Source organism: Oncorhynchus keta, chromosome 9 (assembly GCF_023373465.1).
Source record: "Oncorhynchus keta strain PuntledgeMale-10-30-2019 chromosome 9, Oket_V2, whole genome shotgun sequence".
Taxonomy (NCBI): Eukaryota; Metazoa; Chordata; class Actinopteri; order Salmoniformes; family Salmonidae; genus Oncorhynchus; species Oncorhynchus keta.
The window spans coordinates 4,274,203-4,301,325 of record NC_068429.1 but is presented as its reverse complement, the minus strand read 5'-3'; the positions used below and the strand labels follow the sequence as shown (position 1 = coordinate 4,301,325).

The following is a 27,123-nucleotide window of genomic DNA, read 5'->3' as shown; positions in this document are numbered from 1 at the left end:
TTTCTTATAGGGCACTACTTTATCTTACTGACAAGATCCCCATAGACACTATTTCTAATAGGGCACTACTTTATCTTACTTTAGTTCATCCGCCATAGACACTATTTCTTATGACTACTTTTCTTACTTTAGACAAGATCCCCATAGACACTATTTCAAACACACTTTATCTTACTTTAGACAGTCCCCATAGACACTATTTCCACTACTTTATCTTACTTTAAATGATCCCCATCACTATTTATAATAGGGCACTACTTTATCTTACTTTAGACAAGATCCCCAGAGACACTATTTATAATAGGGCACTACTTTATCTTACTTTAGACAAGATCCCCAGAGACACTATTTCTTATAGGGCACTACTTTATCTTACTTTAGACAAGATCCCCATAGACACTATTTCTAATAGGGCACTACTTTATCTTACTTTAGACAAGATCCTCATAGACACTATTTCTTATAGGGCACTACTTTTAGACAAGATCCCCATAGACACTATTTCTAATAGGGCACTACTTTATCTTACTTTAGACAAGATCCCCATAGACACTATTTCTTATAGGGCACTACTTTATCTTACTTTAGACGAGATCCCCATAGACGCTATTTCTTATAGGGCACTACTTTATCTTACTTTAGACAAGATCCCCATAGACACTATTTCTAATAGGGCACTACTTTATCTTACTTTAGACAAGATCCCCATAGACACTGGACAAAAGTAGTGCCCTAAGAAATAGGATGTCTTTGGGATGCAACCCTACCCTCTTCCTGCTCTACTACCATGTCTCTATTCTCCTCTTCCTCCTCTACTACCATGTCTCTATTCTCCTCTTCCTCCTCTACTACCATGTCTCTATTCCCCTCTTCCTCCTCTACTACCATGTCTCTATTCTCCTCTTCCTCCTCTACTATCATGTCTCTATTCTCCTCTTCCTCCGCTACTACCATGTCTCTATTCTCCCCTTCCTCCTCTACTACCATGTCTCTATTCCCCTCTTCCTCCTCTACTACCATGTCTCTATTCTCCTCTTCCTCCTCTACTATCATGTCTCTATTCTCCTCTTCCTCCTCTACTACCATGTCTCTATTCTCCCCTTCCTCCTCTACTACCATGTCTCTATTCTCCTCTTCCTCCTCTACTACCATGTCTCTATTCTCCCCTTCCTCCTCTACTACCATGTCTCTATTCCCCTCTTCCTCCTCCACTACCATGTCTCTATTCTCCTCTTCCTCCTCTACTACCATGTCTCTATTCTCCTCTTCCTCCTCTACTACCATGTCTCTATTCTCCTCTTCCTCCTCTACTACCATGTCTCTATTCTCCTCTTCCTCCTCTACTACCATGTCTCTATTCTCCCCTTCCTCCTCTACTACCATGTCTCTATTCTCCTCTTCCTCCTCTACTACCATGTCTCTATTCCCCTCTTCCTCCTCCACTACCATGTCTCTATTCTCCTCCTCCTCCTCTACTACCATGTCTCTATTCTCCTCTTCCTCCTCTACTACCATGTCTCTATTCTCCCCTTCCTCCTCTACTACCATGTCTCTATTCTCCTCTTCCTCCTCTACTACCATGTCTCTATTCTCCTCTTCCTCCTCTACTACCATGTCTCTATTCCCCTCTTCCTCCTCTTCTACCATGTCTCTATTCTACTCTTCCTCCTCTACTACCATGTCTCTATTCTCCTCTTCCTCCTCTACTACCATGTCTCTATTCTCCTCTTCCTCCTCTACTACCATGTCTCTCTCTGTCTCTATTCTCCTCTTCCTCCTCTACTACCATGTCTCTATTCTCCTCTTCCTCCTCTACTACCATGTCTCTATTCTCCTCCTCCTCCTCTACTACCATGTCTCTATTCTCCTCTTCCTCCTCTATTACCATGTCTCTATTCTCCTCTTCCTCCTCTACTACCATGTCTCTATTCTCCTCTTCCTCCTCCACTACCATGTCTCTATTCTCCTCTTCCTCCTCTACTACCATTTCTCTATTCTCCTCTTCCTCCTCCACTACCATGTCTCTCTCTGTCTCTATTCTCCTCTTCCTCCTCTACTACCATGTCTCTATTCTCCTCTTCCTCCTCTATTACCATGTCTCTATTCTCCTCTTCCTCCTCTACTACCATGTCTCTCTCTGTCTCTATTCTCCTCTTCCTCCTCTACTACCATGTCTCTATTCTCCTCTTCCTCCTCTACTACCATGTCTCTCTCTGTCTCTATTCTCCTCTTCCTCCTCTACTACCATGTCTCTATTCTCCTCTTCCTCCTCTACTACCATGTCTCTATTCTCCTCTTCCTCCTCTACTACCATGTCTCTATTCTCCCCTTCCTCCTCTACTACCATGTCTCTCTCTGTCTCTATTCTCCTCTTCCTCCTCTACTACCATGTCTCTCTCTGTCTCTATTCTCCTCTTCCTCCTCTACTACCATGTCTCTATTCTCCTCTTCCTCCTCTACTACCATGTCTCTATTCTCCTCTTCCTCCTCCACTACCATGTCTCTATTCTCCTCTTCCTCCTCTACTACCATGTCTCTATTCTCCTCTTCCTCCTCCACTACCATGTCTCTATTCCCCTCTTCCTCCTCTACTACCATGTCTCTCTCTGTCTCTATTCTCCTCTTCCTCCTCTACTACCATGTCTCTATTCTCCTCTTCCTCCTCTACTACCATGTCTCTATTCTCCTCTTCCTCCTCTACTATCATGTCTCTATTCTCCTCTTCCTCCTCTACTATCATGTCTCTATTCTCCTCTTCCTCCTCTACTACCATGTCTCTATTCTCCTCTTCCTCCTCTACTACCATGTCTCTATTCTCCTCTTCCTCCTCTACTACCATGTCTCTATTCTCCTCTTCCTCCTCTACTACCATGTCTCTATTCTCCCCTTCCTCCTCTACTACCATGTCTCTATTCTCCTCTTCCTCCTCCACTACCATGTCTCTATTCTCCTCTTCCTCCTCTACTATCATGTCTCTATTTTCCTCTTCCTCCTCCACTACCATGTCTCTATTTTCCTCTTCCTCCTCTATTACCATGTCTCTATTCTCCTCTTCCTCCTCTACTACCATGTCTCTCTCTGTCTCTATTCTCCTCTTCCTCCTCTACTACCATGTCTCTATTCTCCTCTTCCTCCTCTATATCATGTCTCTATTCTCCTCTTCCTCCTCTACTACCTTGTCCTCTATTACTGTCTCTATTCTCCTCTTCCTCCTCTACTACCATGTCTCTATTGTCTCCTCCTTTCCTCCTCTACTACCATATCTCTATTCTCCTCTTCCTCCTCTACTACCATGTCTCTATTCTCCTCTTCCTCCTCTACTACCATGTCTCTATTCTCCTCTTCCTCCTCTACTACCATGTCTCTATTCTCCCCTTCCTCCTCTACTACCATGTCTCTATTCTCCTCTTCCTCCTCCACTATCATGTCTCTATTCTCCTCTTCCTCCTCTACTATCATGTCTCTATTTTCCTCTTCCTCCTCTACTACCATGTCTCTATTCTCCTCTTCCTCCTCTACTATCATGTCTCTATTCTCCTCTTCCTCCTCTACTATCATGTCTCTATTCTCCTCTTCCTCCTCTACTACCATGTCTCTATTCTCCTCTTCCTCCTCTACTACCATGTCTCTATTCTCCTCTTCCTCCTCTACTACCATGTCTCTATTCTCCTCTTCCTCCTCTACTACCATGTCTCTATTCTCCTCTTCCTCCTCTACTACCATGTCTCTATTCTCCTCTTCCTCCTCTACTACCATGTCTCTATTCTCCTCTTCCTCCTCTACTACCATGTCTCTATTCTCCTCTTCCTCCTCTACTACCATGTCTCTATTCTCCCCTTCCTCCTCTACTACCATGTCTCTATTCTCCTCTTCCTCCTCCACTATCATGTCTCTATTCTCCTCTTCCTCCTCTACTACCATGTCTCTATTCTCCTCCTCCTCCTCTACTACCATGTCTCTATTCTCCCCTTCCTCCTCTACTACCATGTCTCTATTCTCCTCTTCCTCCTCTACTACCATGTCTCTATTCTCCTCTTCCTCCTCTACTACCATGTCTCTATTCTCCTCTTCCTCCTCTACTACCATGTCTCTCTCTGTCTCTATTCCCTGAGGCAGGGCTGGACTCTTGTATTCAGAGCGATTGTTTTAAATATTTACAGAGTGGTGAGGCCAAGGTGTATAAACAGTTGTAACATATTGAGCATCATACAAACCTGCTGTGCAGTCATCCACTGGCAATTTGATGGGGATGATACTGGACTGCTTGACTGGCAGCCTTCAAACTCTAAAAGAACAAAATGTCTAGTTCCACTGTGCCACCGTCCCAAATGACAACCTATTACTAAAGTGGTGCCAACAGGGCCCACAGGTGTCAACAGGGCCCACAGCTGCCAACAGGGCCCACAGGTGTCAACAGGGCCCACAGGTACCAACAGGGCCCACAGGTGTCAACAGGGCCCACAGCTGCCAACAGGGCCCACAGGTGTCAACAGGGCCCACAGGTGTCAACAGGGCCCACAGGTACCAACAGGGCCCACAGGTGTCAACAGGGTCCACAGGTGCCAACAGGGCCCACAGCTGCCAACAGGGCCCACAGGTGCCAACAGGGCCCACAGGTGCCAACAGGGCCCACAGGTACCAACAGGGCCCACAGGTGCCAACAGGGCCCACAGGTGCCAACAGGGCCCACAGGTACCAACAGGGCCCACAGCTGCCAACAGGGCCCACAGGTGCCAACAGGGCCCACAGGTGTCAACAGGGCCCACAGGTGTCAACAGGGCCCACAGGTGCCAACAGGGCCCACAGTCACCAACAGGGCCCACAGGTGTCAACAGGGCCCACAGCTGCCAACAGGGTCCACAGGTGCCAACAGGGCCCACAGGTGCCAACAGGGCCCACAGGTGTCAACAGGGCCCACAGGTGCCAACAGGGCCCACAGGTACCAACAGGGCCCACAGGTACCAACAGGGCCCACAGCTGCCAACAGGGCCCACAGGTGCCAACAGGGCCCACAGGTGTCAACAGGGCCCACAGGTGTCAACAGGGCCCACAGGTGCCAACAGGGCCCACAGGCACCAACAGGGCCCACAGGTGTCAACAGGGCCCACAGCTGCCAACAGGGTCCACAGGTGCCAACAGGGCCCACAGGTGCCAACAGGGCCCACAGGTGTCAACAGGGCCCACAGGTGCCAACAGGGCCCACAGGTACCAACAGGGCCCACAGGTACCAACAGGGCCCACAGCTGCCAACAGGGCCCACAGGTGTCAACAGGGCCCACAGGTGTCAACAGGGTCCACAGGTACCAACAGGGCCCACAGGTGTCAACTGGGCCCACAGGTGCCAACAGGGCCCACAGGTGTCAACAGGGCCCACAGGTACCAACAGGGCCCACAGGTGTCAACAGGGCCCACAGGTGCCAACAGGGCCCACTTTAGTGCACTAAATAAGGAATATTGTGCCATTTGGAACTCGGATACTAACTATGCCTGGCGCAACTTAAAAGCATTTTTTTTTGTTTCATATAAATTCTACATAACCTGATTAGAACAAGCTTTGCCAGCCAGGCAGTTAGGAAGGACATGTGAACAGGTCATGGAGGAGAGTGGCGAGATCAGGAAGGGGTCAATCAGGCAGATGGTTTTAAGAGATGACAAGGGACCTAATGCAATTCTAATGGATTATCACTCAATAAACTGATATTAACCTCAGAATGTCTTCTCAGCGTCCTCTTTCCTAGAGGATTATCACAAACTGTCGGATCACATTAGCTTTTAGTTACAAGGATTTTAGTACTGTTTCTGATTGGATTGGATTTGATTTGACTTCTTTTTTTTTTTTACAAAAAAAAACACAAATCATTCATACAAGTCGATATACTGTGTGAAAATATCATCAAAGGATAAAAACAAAATGTTGGTCCTGAATATCTCAGCCTGTAGAGCGTGGCGCTTGACAACGCCAGGATCGTGGGTCAGATTCCCAGGAACCACCCATAGGTTAAATGTGTACACGCATGACTGTGTATATATTATCATTGTTACACAATACCACTGATGAGTCATCGATACATAAGTTCAAACAGGCGCCATTAATACAGGTAACGAGTGGAGGACAGAGGAGCCTCTTAAAGAAGAAGTTACAGGTCTGTGAGAGCCAGAAAATCTTGCTTGTTTGTAGGTGATCAAATACTTATTTTCCACCATCATTTGCAAATAAATTCATTTAAAAAAAAATCTAATTTTGTCTGTCATAGTTGAAGTGTACCTACGATGAAAATTGCAGGCCTCTCTCATCTTTTTAAGTGGGAGAACTTTCACAATTGGTGGCTGACTAAATACTTTTTTTGCCCCACTGTATATATATATATATTATCATTGTTACATTTCAGGCCCATTTCCATGTTGATTCCATATTATCTGAATCAAATCAAATGTATTTATATAGCCCTTCGTACATCAGCTGATATCTCAAAGTGCTGTACAGAAACCCAGCCTAAACCCCAAAAAGCAAGCAATGCAGGTGTAGAAGCACGGTGGCTAGGAAAAACTCCCTAGAAAGGCCAAACCCTAGGAAGAAACCTAGAGAGGAACCAGGCCATGGGGGATGGCCAGTCCTCTTCTGGCTGTGCCGGGTGGAGATTATAAACCTAGAGAGGAACCAGGCTATGAGGGATGGCCAGTCCTCTTCTGGCTGTGCCGGGTGGAGATTATAAACCTAGAGAGGAACCAGGCTATGAGGGATGGCCAGTCCTCTTCTGGCTGTGCCGGGTGGAGATTAGAAACCTAGAGAGGAACCAGGCTATGGGGGGTGGCCAGTCCTCTTCTGGCTGTGCCGGGTGGAGATTAGAAACCTAGAGAGGAACCAGGCTATGTGGGTTGGCCAGTCCTCTTCTGGCTGTGCCGGGTGGAGATTATAACAACATGGCCAAGATGTTCAACTGTTCATAAATGACCAGCAGGGTCCAATAATAATAATCACAGTGGTTGTAGAGGGTGCAACAAGTCAGCACCTACATGTCAGTTGGCTTTTCATAGCCGATCATTGTATCTGAAGCATTCCACTTTGTCGTACATTTTCTTTCCAGAGAGCCAAGTCCCGAATCAACCGAGTTCCCTCCACGTTCGACCCCTGCCCAACAGCATCATCATGAGCTGGACTCCTCCCCTCAACCCCAACATCCTAGTACGGGGCTACATCATTGGCTACGGAGTAGGAAGTCCCTACGCCGAGACGGTCAGGGTGGACAGTAAGCAGCGATACTACGCCATAGAAAACCTGGGTGAGTTCTCTAGTGGTAGTACTGTATACTGAACATGGTCTGGTTAGTGGTAGTACTGTATACTGAACATGGTACCAGTCTGGTTAGGGGTAGTACTGTATACTGAACATGGTACCAGTCTGGTTAGTGGTAGTACTGTATACTGAACATGGTCTGGTTAGTGGTAGTACTGTATACTGAACATGGTACCAGTCTGGTTAGTGGTAGTACTGCATACTGAACATGGTACCAGTCTGGTTAGTGGTAGTACTGTATACTGAACATGGTACCAGTCTGGTTAGTGGTAGTACTGCATACTGAACATGGTCTGGTTAGGGGTAGTACTGTATACTGAACATGGTACCAGTCTGGTTAGGGGTAGTACTGTATACTGAACATGGTACCAGTCTGGTTAGGGGTAGTACTGCATACTGAGCAGGGTACCAGTCTGGTTTGGGGTAGTACTGCATACTGAACATGGTACCAGTCTGGTTAGGGGTAGTACTGTATACTGAACATGGTCTGGTTAGGGGTAGTACTGTATACTGAGCAGGGTACCAGTCTGGTTAGGGGTAGTACTGTATACTGAACATGGTCTGGTTAGGGGTAGTACTGCATACTGAACATGGTACCAGTCTGGTTTGGGGTAGTACTGCATACTGAACATGGTACCAGTCTGGTTAGGGGTAGTACTGTATACTGAACATGGTCTGGTTAGGGGTAGTACTGTATACTGAGCAGGGTACCAGTCTGGTTAGGGGTAGTACTGTATACTGAACATGGTCTGGTTAGGGGTAGTACTGCATACTGAACATGGTACCAGTCTGGTTTGGGGTAGTACTGCAGACTCCGGTAAACACTTACCACTTGGTGGCGACTTGGTTACGAATCCCTCCTCGGCCCCTACTCTCTGTCTCCCTTTGTACCTGTGTCCCTCTATAAACAGTTGAAGTCAAAAGTTTACATACACCTTAGCCAAATACATTCAAACTCAGTTTTCACAATTCCTGACATTTAATCCTAGTAAAAAAATGTTTAGGTCAGTTAGGATCACCACTTTATTTTAGGAATGTGAAATGTCAGAATAATAGTAGAGAGAATTATTTATTTCAGCTTTTATTTCTTTCATCACATTCCCAGTGGGTCAGAAGTTTACATACACTAAATTAGTATTTGGTAGCATTGCCTTTAAATAGTTAATAATTTTCAGTTCTGCCAACACATTTTCTATAGGATTGAGGTCAGGGCTTTGTGATGGCCACTCCAATACCTTGACTTTGTTGTCCTTAAGCCATTTTGCCACAACTTTGGAAGTATGTTTGGGGTCATTGTCCATTTGAAAGACCCATTTATGACCAAGCTTTAACTTCCTGACTGATGTCTTGAGATGTTGCTTCAATATATCCACGTAATTTTCCTCCCTCATGATGCCATCTATTTTGTTAAGTGCACCAGTCCCTCCGCAGCAAAGCACCCCCACAACATGATGCTGCCACCCCCGTGCTTCACAGTTGGGATGGTGTTCTTCGGCTTGCAAGCCTCCCCCTTTTTCCTCCAAACATGACGATGGTCATTATGGCCAAACAGTTCTATTTATGTTTCATCAGACCAGAGGACATTTCATCAACGTTCTTTGTCCCCATTTGCAGTTGCAAACCGTAGTCTGTCTTTTTTATGGAGGTGTTGAAGCAGTGGCTTCTTCCTTGCTGAGCGGCCTTTCAGGTTATGTCGATATAGAACTCGTTTTACTGTTGATATAGATACTTTTGTACCTGTTTCCTCCAGCATCTTCACAAGGTCCTTTGCTGTTGTTCTGGGATTGATTTGCACTTTTCGCACCAAAGTACGTTCATCTCTAGGAGACAGAACACGTCTCCTTCCTGAGGGGTATGACGGCTGCGTGGTCCCATGGTGTTTATACTTGCGTACTATTGTTTATACAGATGAACGTGGTACATTCAGTTGTTTGGAAATTGCTCCCAAGGAGACTTGTGGAGGTCTACATGTTTTATGAGGTCTTGGCTGATTTATTTTGATTTTCCCATGATGTCAAGCAAAGAGGCACTGAGTTTGAAGGTAGACCTTGAAATACATCCACAGGTAAACCTCCAATTGACTCAAATGATGTCAATTAGCCTATCAGAATCTTCTAAAGCCATGACGTTTTAGCAGTGCGTTGTAGCTGTGGGTTGTAGCTGTGGGTTGTAGCTGTGGGTTTTAGCAGTGGGTTGTATCTGTGGGTTGTAGCAGTGGGTTGTAGCTGTGGGTTTTAGCAGTGGGTTTTAGCAGTGGGTTTTAGCAGTGGGTTGTAGCAGTAGGTTGTATCTGTGGGTTGTAGCTGTGGGTTGTAGCAGTGAGTTGTGCCATTGAGTTGTAGCATTGAGTTGTAGCTGTGGGTTGTAGCTGTGGGTTGTAGCAGTGGGTTTTATCTGTGGGTTGTAGCTGTGGGTTGTAGCAGTGGGTTGTAGCTGTGGGTTGTAGCTGTGGGTTGTAGCAGTGGGTTTTATCTGTGGGTTGTAGCTGTGGGTTCTAGCAGTGGGTTGTAGCAGTGGGTTGTAGCAGTGGGTTGTAGCTGTGGGTTGTAGCAGTGGGTTGTAGCTGTGGGTTGTAGCTGTGGGTTGTAGCATTGGGTTGTAGCTGTGGGTTGTAGCTGTGGGTTGTAGCAGTGGGTTGTAGCAGTGGGTTGTAGCAGTGGGTTGTAGCAGTGGGTTGTAGCTGTGGGTTGTAGCTGTGGGTTGTAGCTGTGGTTGTAGCAGTGGGTTGTAGCTGTGGGTTGTAGCTGTGGGTTTTAGCTGTGGGTTGTAGCTGTGGGTTGTAGCTGTGGTTGTAGCAGTGGGTTGTAGCTGTGGGTTGTAGCTGTGGGTTGTAGCAGTGGGTTGTAGCAGTGGGTTGTAGCTGTGGGTTGTAGCTGTGGGTTGTAGCAGTGGGTTGTAGCAGTGGGTTGTAGCTGTGGGTTGTAGCTGTGGGTTGTAGCAGTGGGTTGTAGCTGTGGGTTTTAGCTGTGGGTTGTAGCAGTGGGTTGTAGCTGTGGGTTGTAGCAGTGGGTTGTAGCAGTGGGTTGTAGCTGTGGGTTGTAGCTGTGGGTTGTAGCTGTGGGTTGTAGCTGGGTTGTAGCAGTGGGTTGTAGCTGTGGGTTGTAGCTGTGGGTTGTAGCTGTGGGTTGTAGCTGTGGGTTGTAGCAGTGGGTTGTAGCTGTGGGTTGTAGCTGTGGGTTGTAGCTGTGGGTTGTAGCAGTGGGTTGTAGCAGTGGGTTGTAGCTGTGGGTTGTAGCTGTGGGTTGTAGCAGTGGGTTGTAGCAGTGGGTTGTAGCTGTGGGTTGTAGCTGTGGGTTGTAGCAGTGGGTTGTAGCAGTGGGTTGTAGCTGTGGGTTTTAGCTGTGGGTTGTAGCAGTGGGTTGTAGCTGTGGGTTGTAGCAGTGGGTTGTAGCAGTGGGTTGTAGCTGTGGGTTGTAGCTGTGGGTTGTAGCTGTGGGTTTTAGCAGTGGGGTTTAGCTGTGGGTTGTAGCAGTGGGTTGTAGCAGTGGGTTGTAGCATTGGGTTGTAGCTGTGGGTTGTAGCAGTGGGTTGTAGCAGTGGGTTGTAGCTGTGGGTTGTAGCTGTGGGTTGTAGCAGTGGGTTGTAGCTGTGGGTTGTAGCTGTGGGTTGTAGCAGTGGGTTGTAGCAGTGGGTTGTAGCAGTGGGTTGTAGCTGTGGGTTGTAGCTGTGGGTTGTAGCTGTGCTACTGTTCGTGCTCTATGCCTAATGAATACATTCTGGAAGGGTAATCCATCTGCAAATGTTGCATATTTATTATTAATGATGATGTTAGTGCTTGAATCTTTTTAGGGAGACTGGCTCGGATGAGATTGTCATGGTCGAGCCGTCTGACCTCTCTCTGTTGTCCTGTGGCAGGTCCTCTATGGGTGATGTATGGAGGACACTGTCAGAACGATACCAGACAGTCCACATCCAGGACTTAATAACCCCAGCTGTTGAAGACAGGTTGTCTGTTAAAAACTTCTTAGGGCTGAAATTCCGTTAACGGGAGCGATATGACATCAGCCAGTGAAAGTGCAGGGCGCCAAATTCAAAACAACAGAAATCTGATAATTAACATTCCTCAAACATACATGTATCTTATAACCGTTTTAAAGGTAATCTCGTTGTTAATCCCACCACAGTGTCCGATTTCAAATAGGTTTTACAGCGAATGCACCACAAACGATTATGTTAGGTCACCACCAAGCCACAGAAAAACACAGACATTTTTCCAGCAAAAGATTGTCCAGCCAGAGTCACAAAACCCACAAATAGAGATAAAATTAATCACTAACCCTTGATCATCTTCATCAGATGTCACGCCCTGGTCGAAGTATTTTGTGTTTATCTTCATGTATTGGGTCAGGCCAGGATGTGACATGGGGTTTTTGTATTGTGGTGTGTTTTGTCTTGGGGTTTTGGTGTTGGTATTGGGATTGTAGCTTAGTGGGCTATCTAGCAAAGTCTATGGCTGTCTGGAGTGGTTCTCAATCAGAGGCAGGTGTTTATCGTTGTCTCTGATTGGGAACCATATTTAGGCAGCCATATTCTTTGAGTTTGTCGTGGGTGATTTTCCTGAGTGTCTTTGTTCCTGTCGATGTGTTGGTTGACACAAGTATAGGCTGTTTTCGTTTCGTTATTTACGTTCTTTGTTTTTGTAGTGTTTGTGTTAATTCGTGTTTACGTTGTTCATTAAATATGAAATCGCTGCATTTTGGTCCGACTCTCCTTCACACCTAGAAAACCGTTACATCAGATGACACTCATAGGACTTCATGTTACACAATATATTATATATATATATATGTATGTTTGATACATTTCCTATTTATCAAAATCTGAGTTTACATTGGCGCGTTACATTCACTAGTTCCAAAAACATCCAGTGATTTTGCATAGCCACATCATTCAACAGAAATACTCATCATACATGTAGATGAAAATACGAGTTCTACACATGGAATTATAGATATACCTCTCCTTAATGCAACCGCTGTGTCAGATTTTTTAAAATACTTTACAGAAAAAGAAACCCATGCAATAATCTGAGACGGCGCTCAGAAGTAAACGTCACAATAGCCGCAATGATGGCATCAACATAAACAAGAAATTACATGATAAATATTTCCTTGCCTTTGATCTACATCAGAAAGCACTCCAGGAATCACAGGTCCACAATAAATGTTTGTTTTGTTCGATAATGTACGTTATTCATGTCCAAATACCTTCTTTTGTTGGCGCGTTAGGTATACATATCCAAACGCTCATTCTGGTCAGCGTTATATTGGACAAAAACTTCAAAAAGTTAAATTACAGGTCGAAGAAACATTTCAAACTAAGTACAGAATCAATCATTAGGATGTTTTTAACATATAGCTTCAATAAAGTTCCAACCGGAGTGCTCCTTCTTGTCTACGTGAGCAATGGAACGCAAGTGACTAACGTGAGGAAAAAGCGTGATCAGAAATGGCTGACTGCCAGACACCTGATGGATTCTGCTATCATTCACTCCCACAACACCATAGAAGTCTCGTTAAAATGTCTATTGATGGGTGACATCTAGTGGAACCCCTCGGCAGTGCAACATCATTAATATCTCAAGGGGATTTAATTAGGGACTCTGTTGAATACATACAAAGCTCAGATTTCTCACTTCCTGTTTTGATTTCTCCTCAGGATTTTGCCTGCCGTATGAGTTATCCAATAATAATAATACTATGCATATATTAGCAACTGAGACTGAGGAGCAGGCCTTTTACTTTGGGCAACTTATTCATCCAAGCTACTCAATAAGCCCCCCAGCCATAAGAGGTTTCAACTCCCAGGTCAACAGCTGTTGAAGACAGGTTGTCTGTCAACTCCCAGGTCACCAGCTGTTGAAGACAGGTTGTCTGTCAACTCCCAGGTCAACAGCTGTTGAAGACAGGTTGTCTGTCAACTCCCAGGTCAACAGCTGTTGAAGACAGGTTGTCTGTCAACTCCCAGGTCAACAGCTGTTGAAGACAACAGTTACACCATAGCTGGAAGATGACAAACATCTCCATGGGACTACTGTTGATGACAAACATCTCCATGACTACTGTTGATGACAAACATCTCCATGACTACTGTTGATGACAAACATCTCCATGACTACTGTTGATGACAAACATCTCCATGACTACTGTTGATGACAAACATCTCCATGACTACTGTTGATGACAAACATCTCCATGGGACTACTGTTGATGACAAACATCTCCATGACTACTGTTGATGACAAACATCTCCATGACTACTGTTGATGACAAACATCTCCATGACTACTGTTGATGACAAACATCTCCATGACTACTGTTGATGACAAACATCTCCATGGGACTACTGTTGATGACAAACATCTCCATGACTACTGTTGATGACAAACATCTCCATGACTACTGTTGATGACAAACATCTCCATGGGACTACTGTTGATGACAAACATCTCCATGGGACTACTGTTGATGACAAACATCTCCATGACTACTGTTGATGACAAACATCTCCATGGGACTACTGTTGATGACAAACATCTCCATGACTACTGTCAAACATCTCCAGACTACTGTTGATGACAAACATCTCCATGACTAGGATGACAAACATCTCCATGACTACTGTCAAACATCTCCATGGGACTACTGTTGACAAACATCTCCATGACTACTGTTGATGACAAACATCTCCATGGGACTACTGTTGATGACAAACATCTCCATGACTACTGTTGATGACAAACATCTCCATGGGACTACTGTTGATGACAAACATCTCCATGACTACTGTTGATGACAAACATCTCCATGGGACTACTGTTGATGACAAACATCTCCATGACTACTGTTGATGACAAACATCTCCATGGGACTACTGTTGATGACAAACATCTCCATGGGACTACTGACAAACATCTCCATGACTACTGTTGATGACAAACATCTCCATGGGACTACTGTTGATGACAAACATCTCCATGACTACTGTTGATTACAAACATCTCCATGACTACTGTTGATGACAAACATCTCCATGGGACTACTGTTGATGACAAACATCTCCATGACTACTGTTGATGACAAACATCTCCAACTACTGTTGATGACAAACATCTCCATGGGACTACTGTTGATGACAAACATCTCCATGACTACTGTTGATGACAAACATCTCCATGACTACTGTTGATGACAAACATCTCCATGACTACTGTTGATGACAAACATCTCCATGGGACTACTGTTGATGACAAACATCTCCATGACTACTGTTGATGACAAACATCTCCATGACTACTGTTGATGACAAACATCTCCATGACTACTGTTGATGACAAACTGTAAGCCTTCAGTCAATGTTGACCTTCTCAGAGTTGGACCTGATAGGAACAGAAGGAGACGAGTATAGTAATCAGTATTTGCTATTCTGAGTGTAATAGGATTCATCTACAAGATATGTTTAGAGAATTATGCTGTTTTCTTCACATAAATGTGAATTATTTCCATTAATGCTAAGAGTTTTATCAACATAATCTATTATTATTTCAGAGTTATCTTTAGGCCAATGTTAATTTGATTTCTTCTTTAAATATACCGACTGTCAGTGTGGAAAAAAATTCCATTGATTTTCAAAGACGAGTTTTAAATCTGTCAAATTAAATTCCACGTGTGTTGGCATGTCTTCCGTGTACTCTAATAGCACTCATTCTGTTTTTAAAACTGCATTTAATTCTAATCAATTATTTAACGGGAGCGTAATTAAAGAAAACACTTGAAGTTTAAATTAAAATGTAGAGAAGAAAAAAAGCCTCGACCAATTTGCATGAGAAAGGATGCAATAACACAGGGAATGTGCATCCTTCAAGCTCCGTAATGAATAGACATTATGCTGTTGAAGACTACACATGTACACGGCCTACGGGACGTCATTCATACGTGTTCTGTCATTTCTGCGGGGAAAACATGTCAAGCGCAGAGTGTGTGTTAACTGATGTGTTGGTTCAGCAATCCATGTTCCTGTCGAGCTAACACAAACACACACGCACACACACACACACACACACACTCCTGCACACACACTCCTGCACACACACACACACACACACTCCTGCACACACACACACACGCACGCACATGCACAAACACACTCCTGCACACGCAGACACACACTCCTGCACACACACACTCACACACACACACACACACTCTTGCACACACACACACACACACACACACACACTTGCACACACACACGCACACACAAACACACACACACGCACACACCTACACACACACACACACACACACTCTTGCACACACACACTCACACACACACACACACACACACACACACACACACACACACACACACACACACACACACACACACACACACACACACACACACACACACACACACACACACACACACACACACACACACACACACACTCTTGCACACACACACACACACACACACACACACACACACACACACACACACACACACACACACACACACACACACACACACACACACACACACACACACACACACACACACACACACACACACACACACACACACACACGCAGCAGCAGACACATAATCCCAGGTCTGCTGACAGAGAGAGAAGCCTTCATACTAACAAACATACGGTGCGGTTGCTGGCTACTCTCATTGTAACAATCTATGCTCCTGTCTTTACCAAACTAATCTGCTTTGACATACGGGCCGCTGCACCATCAATATTTAAAATGGTGTCCACCAACCGCCGGTTGGTTGCCATGGTTTCAATATTGAACGTCATGTGGTGGAAAAAGAAGAGCCTTACATCAGGAAGTAGGTGCTTCAGTTCCCATGGAGATGGAATTTAGACCCTGGCAGACAGGGGGAACCTCTGGATGGAATATGGACAGATGGGTTGGTTGGTCAGTCTGTCAATACTAATCAATTACACTCCCCTGTTTTCACAGCTCTCTCTCTCTCTCTCTCTCTCACTCCCCTGATTTCACAGCTCTCTCTCTCTCTCTCTCTCTCTCTCTCTCTCTCTCTCTCTCTCTCTCTCTCCCCTGCTTTCACAGCTCTCTCTCTCTCTCTCTCTCTCTCTCTCTCTCTCTCTCTCTCTCTCCCGAGCACCAGACTCGCTGGTGCTCCCATCCTTACTGACAGAGTTATAGAGTTGTCTAGGGGTGATGGTATGGTATCTACGACCACCAACTAGTGAACCCGGGGCGGGCACCGTAGCCTAGTGGAACTGAAAGGTTGCAAATTCGAATCCCTGAGCCGACAAGGTACAATCTGTCGTTTTTGCCCCTGAACAAGGTGGTTAACCCACTGTTCCCCAGTAGGCCGTCATTGAAAATAAGAATTTGTTCTTAACTGACTAACCTCGTTAAATAAAGGTAAAATCAAAAACATTTTAAAAACAACCCACAATCGTATTTCCCCGTAAGGTTTACATATAATAGCATGGGAGGATGTAGATATCCCACTGAGTTGATGCTACTCTGTCTGTCTGTCTGTGTGTCTATTGTTTAAACAGTGCATTATGGGAACGTTGATGTGTTTACGTGTGTTTAAATATACACGTGTGTTATATTGAGGTAGAATGCTGCATGGGGCAATGTGTTGATGTGTTCTAGTGTGGAAAAATGTGTGTGTGTGTTGATGCTGTGTGTGTGTGTGTGTGTGTGTGTGTGCATTCATGACTGACTCCTACTCAACAAAGAGAACCCTGACTCCATTCGGGGAGGATTGATGGGACTAGAATATCAAGAAGAGATAGTGGTAGTTAGGGACTGAGAATAATGCTGTTCTCTCTAGCTGTTCTCCAGCTGTTCTCCAGCTGTTCTCTAGCTGTTCTCTCCATATGTTCTCTCAAGCTGTTCTCCAGCTGTACTCCAGCTGTTCTCTAGCTGTTCTCTCCATCTGTTCTCTCAAGCTCTTCTCCAGCTGTACTCCAGCTGTTCTCTCTAGCTGTTCTCTCTAGCTGTTCTCTCAAGCTGTTCTCTCTAGCTGTTCTCTCTAGCTGTTCTCTCTAGCTGTTCTCTCTAGCTGTTCTCTCAAGCTGTTCTCTCTAGCTGTTCCCTCTAGCTGTTCTCTCTAGCTGTTCTCTAGCTGTTCTCTCCAGCTGTTCTCTATCTGTTCTCTAGCTGTTCTCTCCAGCTGTTCTCTCCAGCTGTTCTCTCTAGCTGTTCTCTAGCTGTTCTCTAGCTGTTCTCTCTAGCTGTTCTCTCTGTTCTCTCTAGCTGTTCTCTAGCTGTTCTCTAGCTGTTACCTCTAGCTGTTACCTCTAGCTGTTACCCCTAGCTGTTCTCTAGCTGTTCTCTAGCTGTTACCTCTAGCTGTTCTCTCTAGCTGTTACCTCTAGCTGTTCTCTAGCTGTTCTCTAGCTGTTCTCTAGCTGTTACCTCTAGCTGTTCTCTAGCTGTTCTCTAGCTGTTCTCTCTAGCTGTTCTCTCCAGCTGTTCTCTCTAGCTGTTCTCTAGCTGTTCTCTCTAGCTGTTCTCTCCAGCTCTTCTCTAGCGGTTCTCTGCAACTATTATCTAGCTGTTCTCTCCAACTGTTCTCTCCAACGGTTATCTATCTGTTCTCTCTAGCTGTTACCTCTAGCTGTTCTCTAGTTGTTCTCTAGCTGTTACCTCTAGCTGTTCTCTAGCTGTTCTCCAGCTGTTCTCTAGCTGTTCTCTCCAGCTGTTCTCGCTAGCTGTTCTCCACCTGTTCTCTCTAGCTGTTCTCTCTAGCTGTTCTCCAGCTGTTCTCTCTAGCTGTACTCTCTAGCTGTTCTCTAGCTGTTCTCGCTAGCTGTTCTCGCTAGCTGTTCTCTCCAGTTATTATCTAGCTGTTCTCTCCAGCTGTTCTCTCCAGCTGTTCTCTAGCTGTTACCTCTAGCTGTTCTCTAGCTGTTCTCTAGCTGTTCTCTAGCTGTTACCTCTAGCTGTTACCTCTAGCTGTTACCTCTAGCTGTTCTCTAGCTGTTCTCTAGCTGTTACCTCTAGCTGTTCTCTAGCTGTTACCTCTAGCTGTTCTCTAGCTGTTACCTCTAGCTGTTACCTCTAGCTGTTCTCTAGCTGTTCTCTAGCTGTTACCTCTAGCTGTTCTCTAGCTGTTCTCTAGCTGTTCTCTAGCTGTTCTCTAGCTGTTCTCTAGCTGTTACCTCTAGCTGTTCTCTAGCTGTTACCTCTAGCTGTTCTCTAGCTGTTCTCTAGCTGTTACCTCTAGCTGTTCTCTAGCTGTTCTCTAGCTGTTACCTCTAGCTGTTCTCTAGCTGTTCTCTAGCTGTTCTCTATCTGTTACCTCCAGCTGTTCTCTAGCTGTTACCTCTAGCTGTTCTCTAGCTGTTACCTCTAGCTGTTCTCTAGCTGTTCTATCCAACTGTTCTCTCCAGCTGTTCTCTAGCTGTTACCTCTAGCTGTTCTCTAGCTGTTCTCTAGCTGTTACCTCTAGCTGTTCTCTAGCTGTTACCTCTAGCTGTTCTCTAGCTGTTCTCTAGCTGTTCTATCCAACTGTTCTCTCCAGCTGTTCTCTAGCTGTTCTCTAGCTGTTCTCTCCAAATGTTCTCTAGCTGTTTTCTCCAACTATTCTCTAGCTGTTCTCTCCAACTGTTCTCTAGCTGTTCTCTCCAACTGTTCTCTAGCTGTTCTCTCCAACTGTTCCCTAGTTCTTTTCTCCAGCCATTCTCTCTAGCTCTTCTTTCTAGTTGTTCTGTCCAACTGTTCTCTCTAGCTGTTCTCTTCAGCAGTTCTCTCTCGCTGTTCTCTCTAGCTTTTCTCTCTAGCTGTTCTCACGAGCTGTTCTCCAGCTGTTCTCTCTAGCTTTTCTCTCCAGCTGTTCTCTCTAGCTTTTCTCTCCAGCTGTTCTCTCCAGCGGTTCTCTCTAGCTGTTCTCTCTAGCTGTTCTGATGAGCTGTTCTCCAGCTGTTCTCACTCGCTGTTCTCTCCAGCTGTTCTCACAAGCTATTCTCTCCAGCTGTTCTCTGTAGCTGTCCTCTCTAGCTTTTTTCTCCAGCTGTTCTCTCCAGCTGTTCTCTCCAGCTGTTCCCTCTAGCTGTTCTCTAGCTGTTCTCTCCAGCTGTTCTCTCCAGCTGTTCCCTCTAGCTGTTCTCTAGCTGTTCTCTCCAGCTGTTCTCTCTAGCTTTTTTCTCCGGCTATTCTCTCCAGCTGTTCTCTCCAGCTGTTCCCTCTAGCCGTTCTCTAGCTGTTCTCTCTAGCTTTTTTCTCTGGCTATTCTCTCCAGCTGTTCTCTCCAGCTGTTCCCTCTAGCTGATCTCTAGCTGTTCTCTCCAGCTGTTCTCTCTAGCTTTTTTCTCCGGCTATTCTCTCCAGCTGTTCTCTCCAGCTGTTCCCTCTAGCTGATCTCTAGCTGTTCTTTCCAGCTGTTCTCTCCAGCTGTTCCCTCTAGCTGATCTCTAGCTGTTCTTTCCAGCTGTTCTTTCCAGCTGTTCTCTCCAGCTGTTCCCTCTATAGTTTCCCTCTAGCTGTTCTCCAGCTGTTTTCTCTAGCTGTTCTCTCCAGCTGTTCTCTCAAGGACTGGCGACTGTGTGGGTTTATTTTTAGAACTGAACTGTATTATTCCATTGTGTTCCTTCATTCAACGCTCCCATGTGTTCCGAGGCTGTGCTTACAGTGTAATAATTCACACACTTCTCAGCACCTCTCAGTCTGGTTCTGGTCTATTAAGAGTGCTGTATTCATAGAATCAGAATCCGGTCGAGGGCTGTATTCATAGAAACAGAATCCGTCCGAGGGCTGTATTATATTCTGATATTATATTCTGATATTATATTATATTCTGATATTATATTCTGATATTATATTCTGATATTATATTCTGATATTATATTATATTCTGATATTATATTCTGATATTATATTCTGATATTATATTCTGATATTATATTCTGATTTTATATTATATTCTGATATTATATTCTGATATTATTATATTCTGATATAACATTACGATATTATATTCTGATTTTATATTATATTCTGATGTTATATTATATTCTGATATTATATTATATTCTGATATTATATTCTGATTGTATATTATATTCTGATATTATTATATTCTGATATAACATTACGATATTATATTTTGATATTATATTATATTCTGATGTTATATTATATTCTGATATTATTATATTCTGATATCATTATATTCTGATATTATATTCTATTCTGGTATTATATTGTGGTATTATATTATGATATAGTCTAGTCATGTAATGCTTTGTAGCCTGTGTTCCCGTTTAACTTTATTGATCTTTGAAAGCTCTTCTGTGTTAAAAGTCTTTGTAATAGTCAATTTAATGTATATAGCACTTTTCCAGTGCTCACAGCTGATTGAAGGAGTGAATAGTGGTTTCTACAGTATGTTGTCTGTGTTTGTGATGATTTAAACTCGTTTTTATAATATTGGTTGGTTCCATAGTAAACCAACTGTAATAACAGTGTAATGTATTGATTCACTGATTGATATTAATGGTATTCCTGATGTTTATCCCACAGAGCCCAGTTCCCACTATGTCATCTCCCTGAAAGCCTTCAACAATGCAGGAGAAGGGGTCCCTCTGTACGAGAGCGCTGTGACCAGATCTTTAACAGGTAAGTACGGCACTAAGTTAGCTAGCTAACACATTAAAACATATGGTGCTAAGCTAGCTGGCTAACTCATTAAAATGTATGGTGCTAAGCTAGCTGGCTAATTCATTAAAACATATGGTGCTAAGCTAGCTGGCTAACTCATTCAAATGTATGGTGCTAAGCTAGCTGGCTAACTCATTAAAACGTATGGTGCTAAGCTAGCTGGCTAACTCATTAAAATGTATGGTGCTAAGCTAGCTGGCTAACTCATTAAAACGTATGGTGCTAAGCTAGCTGGCTAACTCATTAAAACGTATGGTGCTAAGCTAGCTGGCTAACTCATTAAAACGTATGGTGCTAAGCTAGCTGGCTAACTCATTAAAACCTATGGTGCTAAGCTAGCTGGCTAACTCATTAAAATGTATGGTGCTAAGCTAGCTGGCTAACTCATTAAAACGTATGGTGCTAAGCTAGCTGGCTAACTCATTAAAACGTATGGTGCTAAGCTAGCTGGCTAACTCATTAAAACGTATGGTGCTAAGCTAGCTGGCTAACTCATTAAAACGTATGGTGCTAAGCTAGCTGGCTAACTCATTAAAATGTGTGGTGCAAAACTAGCTGGCTAACTCATTAAAACGTATGGTGCTAAGCTAGCTGGCTAACTCATTAAAACATATGATGCAAAACTAGCTGGCTAACTCATTAAAACGTATGGTGCTAAGCTAGCTGGCTAACTCATTAAAACGTATGGTGCTAAGCTAGCTGGCTAACTCATTAAAACGTTTGATGCAAAACTAGCTATTCCATGAAAAAACATCAAGGTTGAACGGCTCTCCATAACAAACTGAACATGATTTTCAGTTCACTGAAGCCTCATGTATAAACAGCCTTTAAAGGCTAGAGGACTTTGATTTCCATAAAGTACTGATTACAAGAAACCAGACAGGCAGACCAGTTACTGTAACTGTACAGGTGGTGGCACACACACACACACACACACACACACACACACACACACACACACACACACACACACACACACACACACACACACACACACACACACACACACACACACACACACACACACACAGCGTACAGCACACAGCACCCTAAACGTAACCGTAACCTTGACCCTAACCTTAACCCCTAACCCTAATTCTAATCCGAACCCTAGACCTCTAAACCTAAAATAGCCTTTGTCCTCGTGGGGACCGAACTGCTTGTCTGAATGGTTGCCTGCATAGCTGTGAGGAATTCAGCATTTAATGCTGGGTCACATCTTTACGAGCTGCATTAAAACGCCTTGTTGAAGGCTTGCCAATAAACACTGCAGCGAGGGGAAATATATTCCCATCCCTCCGTCAGCCATTTCATCTTCTGTACCTCTCAGGCACTGCAGGAGACAGAGAGAGAGAGAGAGAGAGAGAGAGAGAGAGAGAGAGAGGGGAGAGAGAGAGAGAGATAGATGGGGGAGAGAGAGAGAGAGAGAGGGGGAGAGAGGGAGAGGGAGAGAGTGGGGAGGGAGAGAGACAGGAGACAGATATAGGGGGGGAGGGAGGGAGAGAGAGAGAGAGGGAGAGAGAGAGAGAGAGAGAGAGAGAGGGAGAGGGAGGGAGAGGGAGGGAGGGAGGAGGGAGAGAGAGAGAGAGAGGGAGAGAGAGAGAGAGAGGAGGGAGAGAGAGAGAGAGAGAGAGAGAGAGAGAGAGAGAGAGAGAGAGAGAGAGAGAGAGAGAGAGGGGGAGAGGAAGAGAGATAGATGGGGGGAGAGAGTGAGAGAGGGGAGAGAGGGGAGAGGGAGAGAGTGGGGAGGGAGGGAGAGAGACAGGAGACAGATATAGGGGGAGGGAGGGAGGGAGGGAGGGAGGAGGGAGGGAGGGGGGGAGAGGGAGGGAGAGAGAGAGAGAGAGGGAGAGAGAGAGAGAGAGAGAGAGAGAGAGGGGAGGGAGAGAGAGGGGGGAGGGAGAGGGAGGGAGGAGAGAGAGAGAGAGAGAGAGAGAGAGAGAGAGAGAGGAAGGAAGGAAGGAAGGAAGGAAGAGAAGGAAGGAGGAAGGAAGGAGGAAGAAGGAAGGAAGGAAGGAAGGAGGAAGGAGGAAGAGGGGGAGGGGAGGAGGAGAGAGAGAGAGAGAGAGAGAGAGAGAGAGAGAGAGAGAGAGAGAGAGAGAGAGAGAGAGAGAGAGAGAGAGAGAGAGAGAGAGAGAGAGTGGGGAGGGAGGGAGAGAGACAGGAGACAGATATAGGGGGAGGGAGGGAGAGAGATGGATAGCTTCCTTCCCTACTTCTCCCCCAATCCATCTCACATCTCAACGCTTAGCCACTAATTCAACTCACCAAAATGGAAATAGCTACGCTTTTCACATTATGCTGCCGGCAGCCACAAGATGTATGGATGAGTCCTCTTGTTTAGTCTTTGGTTGTTCGTCAGTCTTCTAATGTGGGGCTCTGGGTTTAACCACTGATGCGGTCGGATACCATCTCTTGTTTTGCCTGGTGAAATGAGTCTTTGTTGTTGACAACACGTTGCATACATTAATTCTAGTGTCAAACGGAGCTGTACCTTGATGCTTCATGTGCTGACATCTATCTGTCTGTCCCCTTTAGATATTAGCATATATGTCAAATAGACTTAAACTAAAGTGAATGTATATTTCTTACAGATCTGTTTTGGATATCAGCTTAACCAACCCGGTTAGCTAGCAACTGTCTTTTAATAGCTGGCTAGCTTTAGGCTTAGTATCTAACTACCCGTTTGCTCTGCTCTTAGTTGTGGCTGTAGTTATAAGTGGTAGTTAACACTAGTTAACCAGTGAAACTAGTAGTTGACCTAGTAGTGTCCTTATTAGCAGGAGGTTCTGGTGTGTAATTACTTTCTACTCTCTGTACTCTTCTTCTCTGTCCATCTTTCCTTTCCTCTCCTCATCTTTCCTTTCATTTCCTTTCCTTTCCTTTCCTCATCTTTCCTTTCCTCTCCTCATCTTTCCCTTCATCATCTTTCATTTCCTTTCCTCTCCTCATTTTTTATTTTCTTTCCTTTCCTCTCCTCATCTTTCCTTTCCTCATTTCCTTTCCTCATCTTTCCCTTTCTCTCCTCTCCTCATCTTTCCTTTCCTTTCCTCATCTTTCCTTTCATCTCCTCATCTTTCCTTTCATCTCCTCATCTTTCCTTTCCTCTCCTCATCTTTCCTTTCCTCATCTTTCCCTTTCTCTCCTCTCCTCATCTTTCCTTTCCTTTCCTCATCTTTCCTCTCCTCATATTTCCTTTCCTTTCCTAATTTTTCACTCACTCACTCTTGGTTCATGGTTCATGGTTCATCCATGATTCTCTGTTGGTTGCATGTAACTCCTATCACTTTGCACGAAATAAATAAATATTCATTCCATGAAACTAAATCCACTGTGTGTGTGTGTGTGTGTATTGGGCATGGTCATGTCAATCCACATCCAGACCCCATTGATCCGTCAGACGACGATCTGTTCCATCTGTTTGATAAATATCCTACTCCCATACCAGATACATCCACCCCCATGATCCCCCCAGTAGGTGTCCAGGCCGTGGCCCTGACCCCAGACTCTGTCAGGGTCAGCTGGGCAGACAACTCCATGACCAAGAACCAGAAGAGCACTGAGGTTCGCTACTACTCCGTCAAGTGGAAGACCAGCTACTCTACTAGCGGGAAGTTCAAGGTAAGGATTTAGGGGGGTAGGTGTGTGTGTGTGTGTGTGTGTGTGTGTGTGTGTGTGTGTGTGTGTGTGTGTGTGTGTGTGTGTGTGTGTGTGTGTGTGTGTGTGTGTGTGTGTGTGTGTGTGTGTGTGTGTGTGTGTGTGTGTGTGTGTGTGTGTGTGTGTGTGTGCATTTGTGCATGTGTGCACGTGTGTATGTGTGTGTGTGTGGTGTGTGTGTGTGTGTGTGGTGTGTGTGTGTGTGTGTGTGTGTGTGTGTGTGTGTGTGTGTGTGTGTGTGTGTGTGTGTGTGTGTGTGTGTGTGTGTGTGTGTGTGTGTGTGTGTGCATTTGTGCATGTGTGCATGTGTGTGTGTGTGGTGTGTGTGTGTGTGCGTGTGTGTGTGTGCATGTGTGTATGTGTGTGTGTGTGTGTGTGTGTGTGTGTGTGTGTGTGGTGTGTATGTGTGTGTGCGTGTATGTGTGTGTGTGCTCTTGCCTACTGGTTTGCTCCCTGATTTGTTAATGTTAACAGTCTTCAGTCTTCAGGTGGTATGGTCATATTTGTTAATGTTAACAGTCTTCAGTCTTCAGGTGGTATGGTCATATGTGTTAATGTTAACAGTCTTCAGTCTTCAGGTGGTATGGTCATATGTGTTAATGTTAACAGTCTTCATGTGGTATGGTTATATTGCTTCTGTTTATGGATACCTGTAACGACCTGGTTGATTACAACTCACTTTGCATTTCCCTGCTCGTTGAGAGACGTTACTTGCTGGGTTTTGCCGTGAGAGTTGCCGGGAGAGTTACCGGGAGAGTTGCCGTGAGAGTTGCCGGGAGAGTTGCCGTGAGAGTTGCCGGGAGAGTTGCCGGGAGAGTTGCCGTGAGAGTTGCCGGGAGAGTTGCCGTGAGAGTTGCCGGGAGAGTTGCCGGGAGAGTTGCCGTGAGAGTTGCCGTGAGAGTTGCCGGGAGAGTTGCCATGAGAGTTGCCGGGAGAGTTGCCGGGAGAGTTGCCGTGAGAGTTGCCGGGAGAGTTGCCGGGAGAGTTGCCGGGAGAGTTGCCGTGAGAGTTGCCGTGAGAGTTGCCGTGAGAGTTGCCGTGAGAGTTGCCGTGAGAGTTGCCGGGAGAGTTGCCGTGAGAGTTGCCATGAGAGTTGCCGTGAGAGTTACCATGAGAGTTGCCGTGAGAGTTACCATGAGAGTTGCCGTGAGAGTTACCGTGAGAGTTGCCGGGAGAGTTGTTAGAAACGGGTACAGGCATCCCAGGTGGGTAAGGGCGCTGTACTGCAGGGCCAGCTGTGCCACCAGAGGCTCTGGGTTCACGCCCAGGCTCTGTCGTAACCGGCCGCGACCCTCCCGGTCGCGGCCGGTTAGGCGACGGGTTAGGGAGGGTTTGGCCGGTAAGGATATCCTTGTCTCATCGCGCACCAGCGACTCCTGTGGCGGGCCGGGTGCAGTGCACGCTAACCAAGGTTGCCAGGTGCACAGTGTTTCCTCCGACACATTGGTGCGGCTGGCTTCTGGGTTGGATGCCCGCTGTGTTAAGAAGCAGTGCGGCTTGGTTGGGTTGTGTATCGGAGGACGCGTGACTTTCAACCTTTGTCTCTCCCGAGCCCGTACCGGAGTTGTAGCGATGAGACAAGAATTTAGTTACTAAAAAACAATTGGAGACCACGAAATTAATAAAAAATAAAAAACGAGTTATAACAACAAAAGCACAGAGGAAAACACCAAATCAATGTCAACATGTTATTCGTCACATGGTTAGCAGATGTTAATGGTCACATGGTTAGCAGATGTTAATGGTCACATGGTTAGCAGATGTTAATGATCACATGGTTAGCAGATGTTAATGGTCACATGGTTAGCAGATGTTAATGGTCACATGGTTAGCAGATGTTAATGGTCACATGGTTAGCAGATGTTAATGGTCACATGGTTAGCAGATGTTAATGGTCACATGGTTAGCAGATGTTAATGGTCACATGGTTAGCAGATGTTATTGGTCACATGGTTAGCAGATGTTAATGGTCACATGGTTAGCAGATGTTATTGGTCACATGGTTAGCAGATGTTAATGGTCACATGGTTAGCAGATGTTAATGGTCACATGGTTAGCAGATGTTAATGGTCACATGGTTAGCAGATGTTAATGGTCACATGGTTAGCAGATGTTATTGGTCACATGGTTAGCAGATGTCATCGGTCACATGGTTAGCAGATGTTAATGGTCACATGGTTAGCAGATGTTATTGGTCACATGGTTAGCAGATGTTAATGGTCACATGGTTAGCAGATTTTAATGGTCACATGGTTAGCAGATGTTTATGGTCACATGGTTAGCAGATGTTAATGGTCACATGGTTAGCAGATGTTATTGGTCACATGGTTAGCAGATGTTATTGGGCACATGGTTAGCAGATGTTAAAATGGTCACATACACATGGTTAGCAGATGTTATTGGTCACATGGTTAGCAGATGTTAATGGTCACATGGTTAGCAGATTTTAATGGTCACATGGTTAGCAGATGTTAATGGTCACATGGTTAGCAGATGTTATTGGTCACATGGTTAGCA

The 27,123-nt window shown here is 45.2% G+C and overlaps 1 protein-coding gene across 1 annotated transcript in view; it reads left to right on the top strand.

Annotated features, from left to right (window-relative positions):
* Positions 1-27,123, top strand: part of LOC118380388 (netrin receptor DCC-like) — a 689,822-nt gene that overhangs the window by 495,327 nt on the left and 167,372 nt on the right. The window contains exons 14-17 of the mRNA XM_052526014.1: positions 4,380-5,414; positions 7,086-7,280; positions 20,812-20,907; positions 24,332-24,570. Coding sequence (XP_052381974.1) covers positions 4,380-5,414; positions 7,086-7,280; positions 20,812-20,907; positions 24,332-24,570 — 1,565 coding nt within the window. The remainder of the gene's footprint in view (positions 1-4,379; positions 5,415-7,085; positions 7,281-20,811; positions 20,908-24,331; positions 24,571-27,123) is intronic.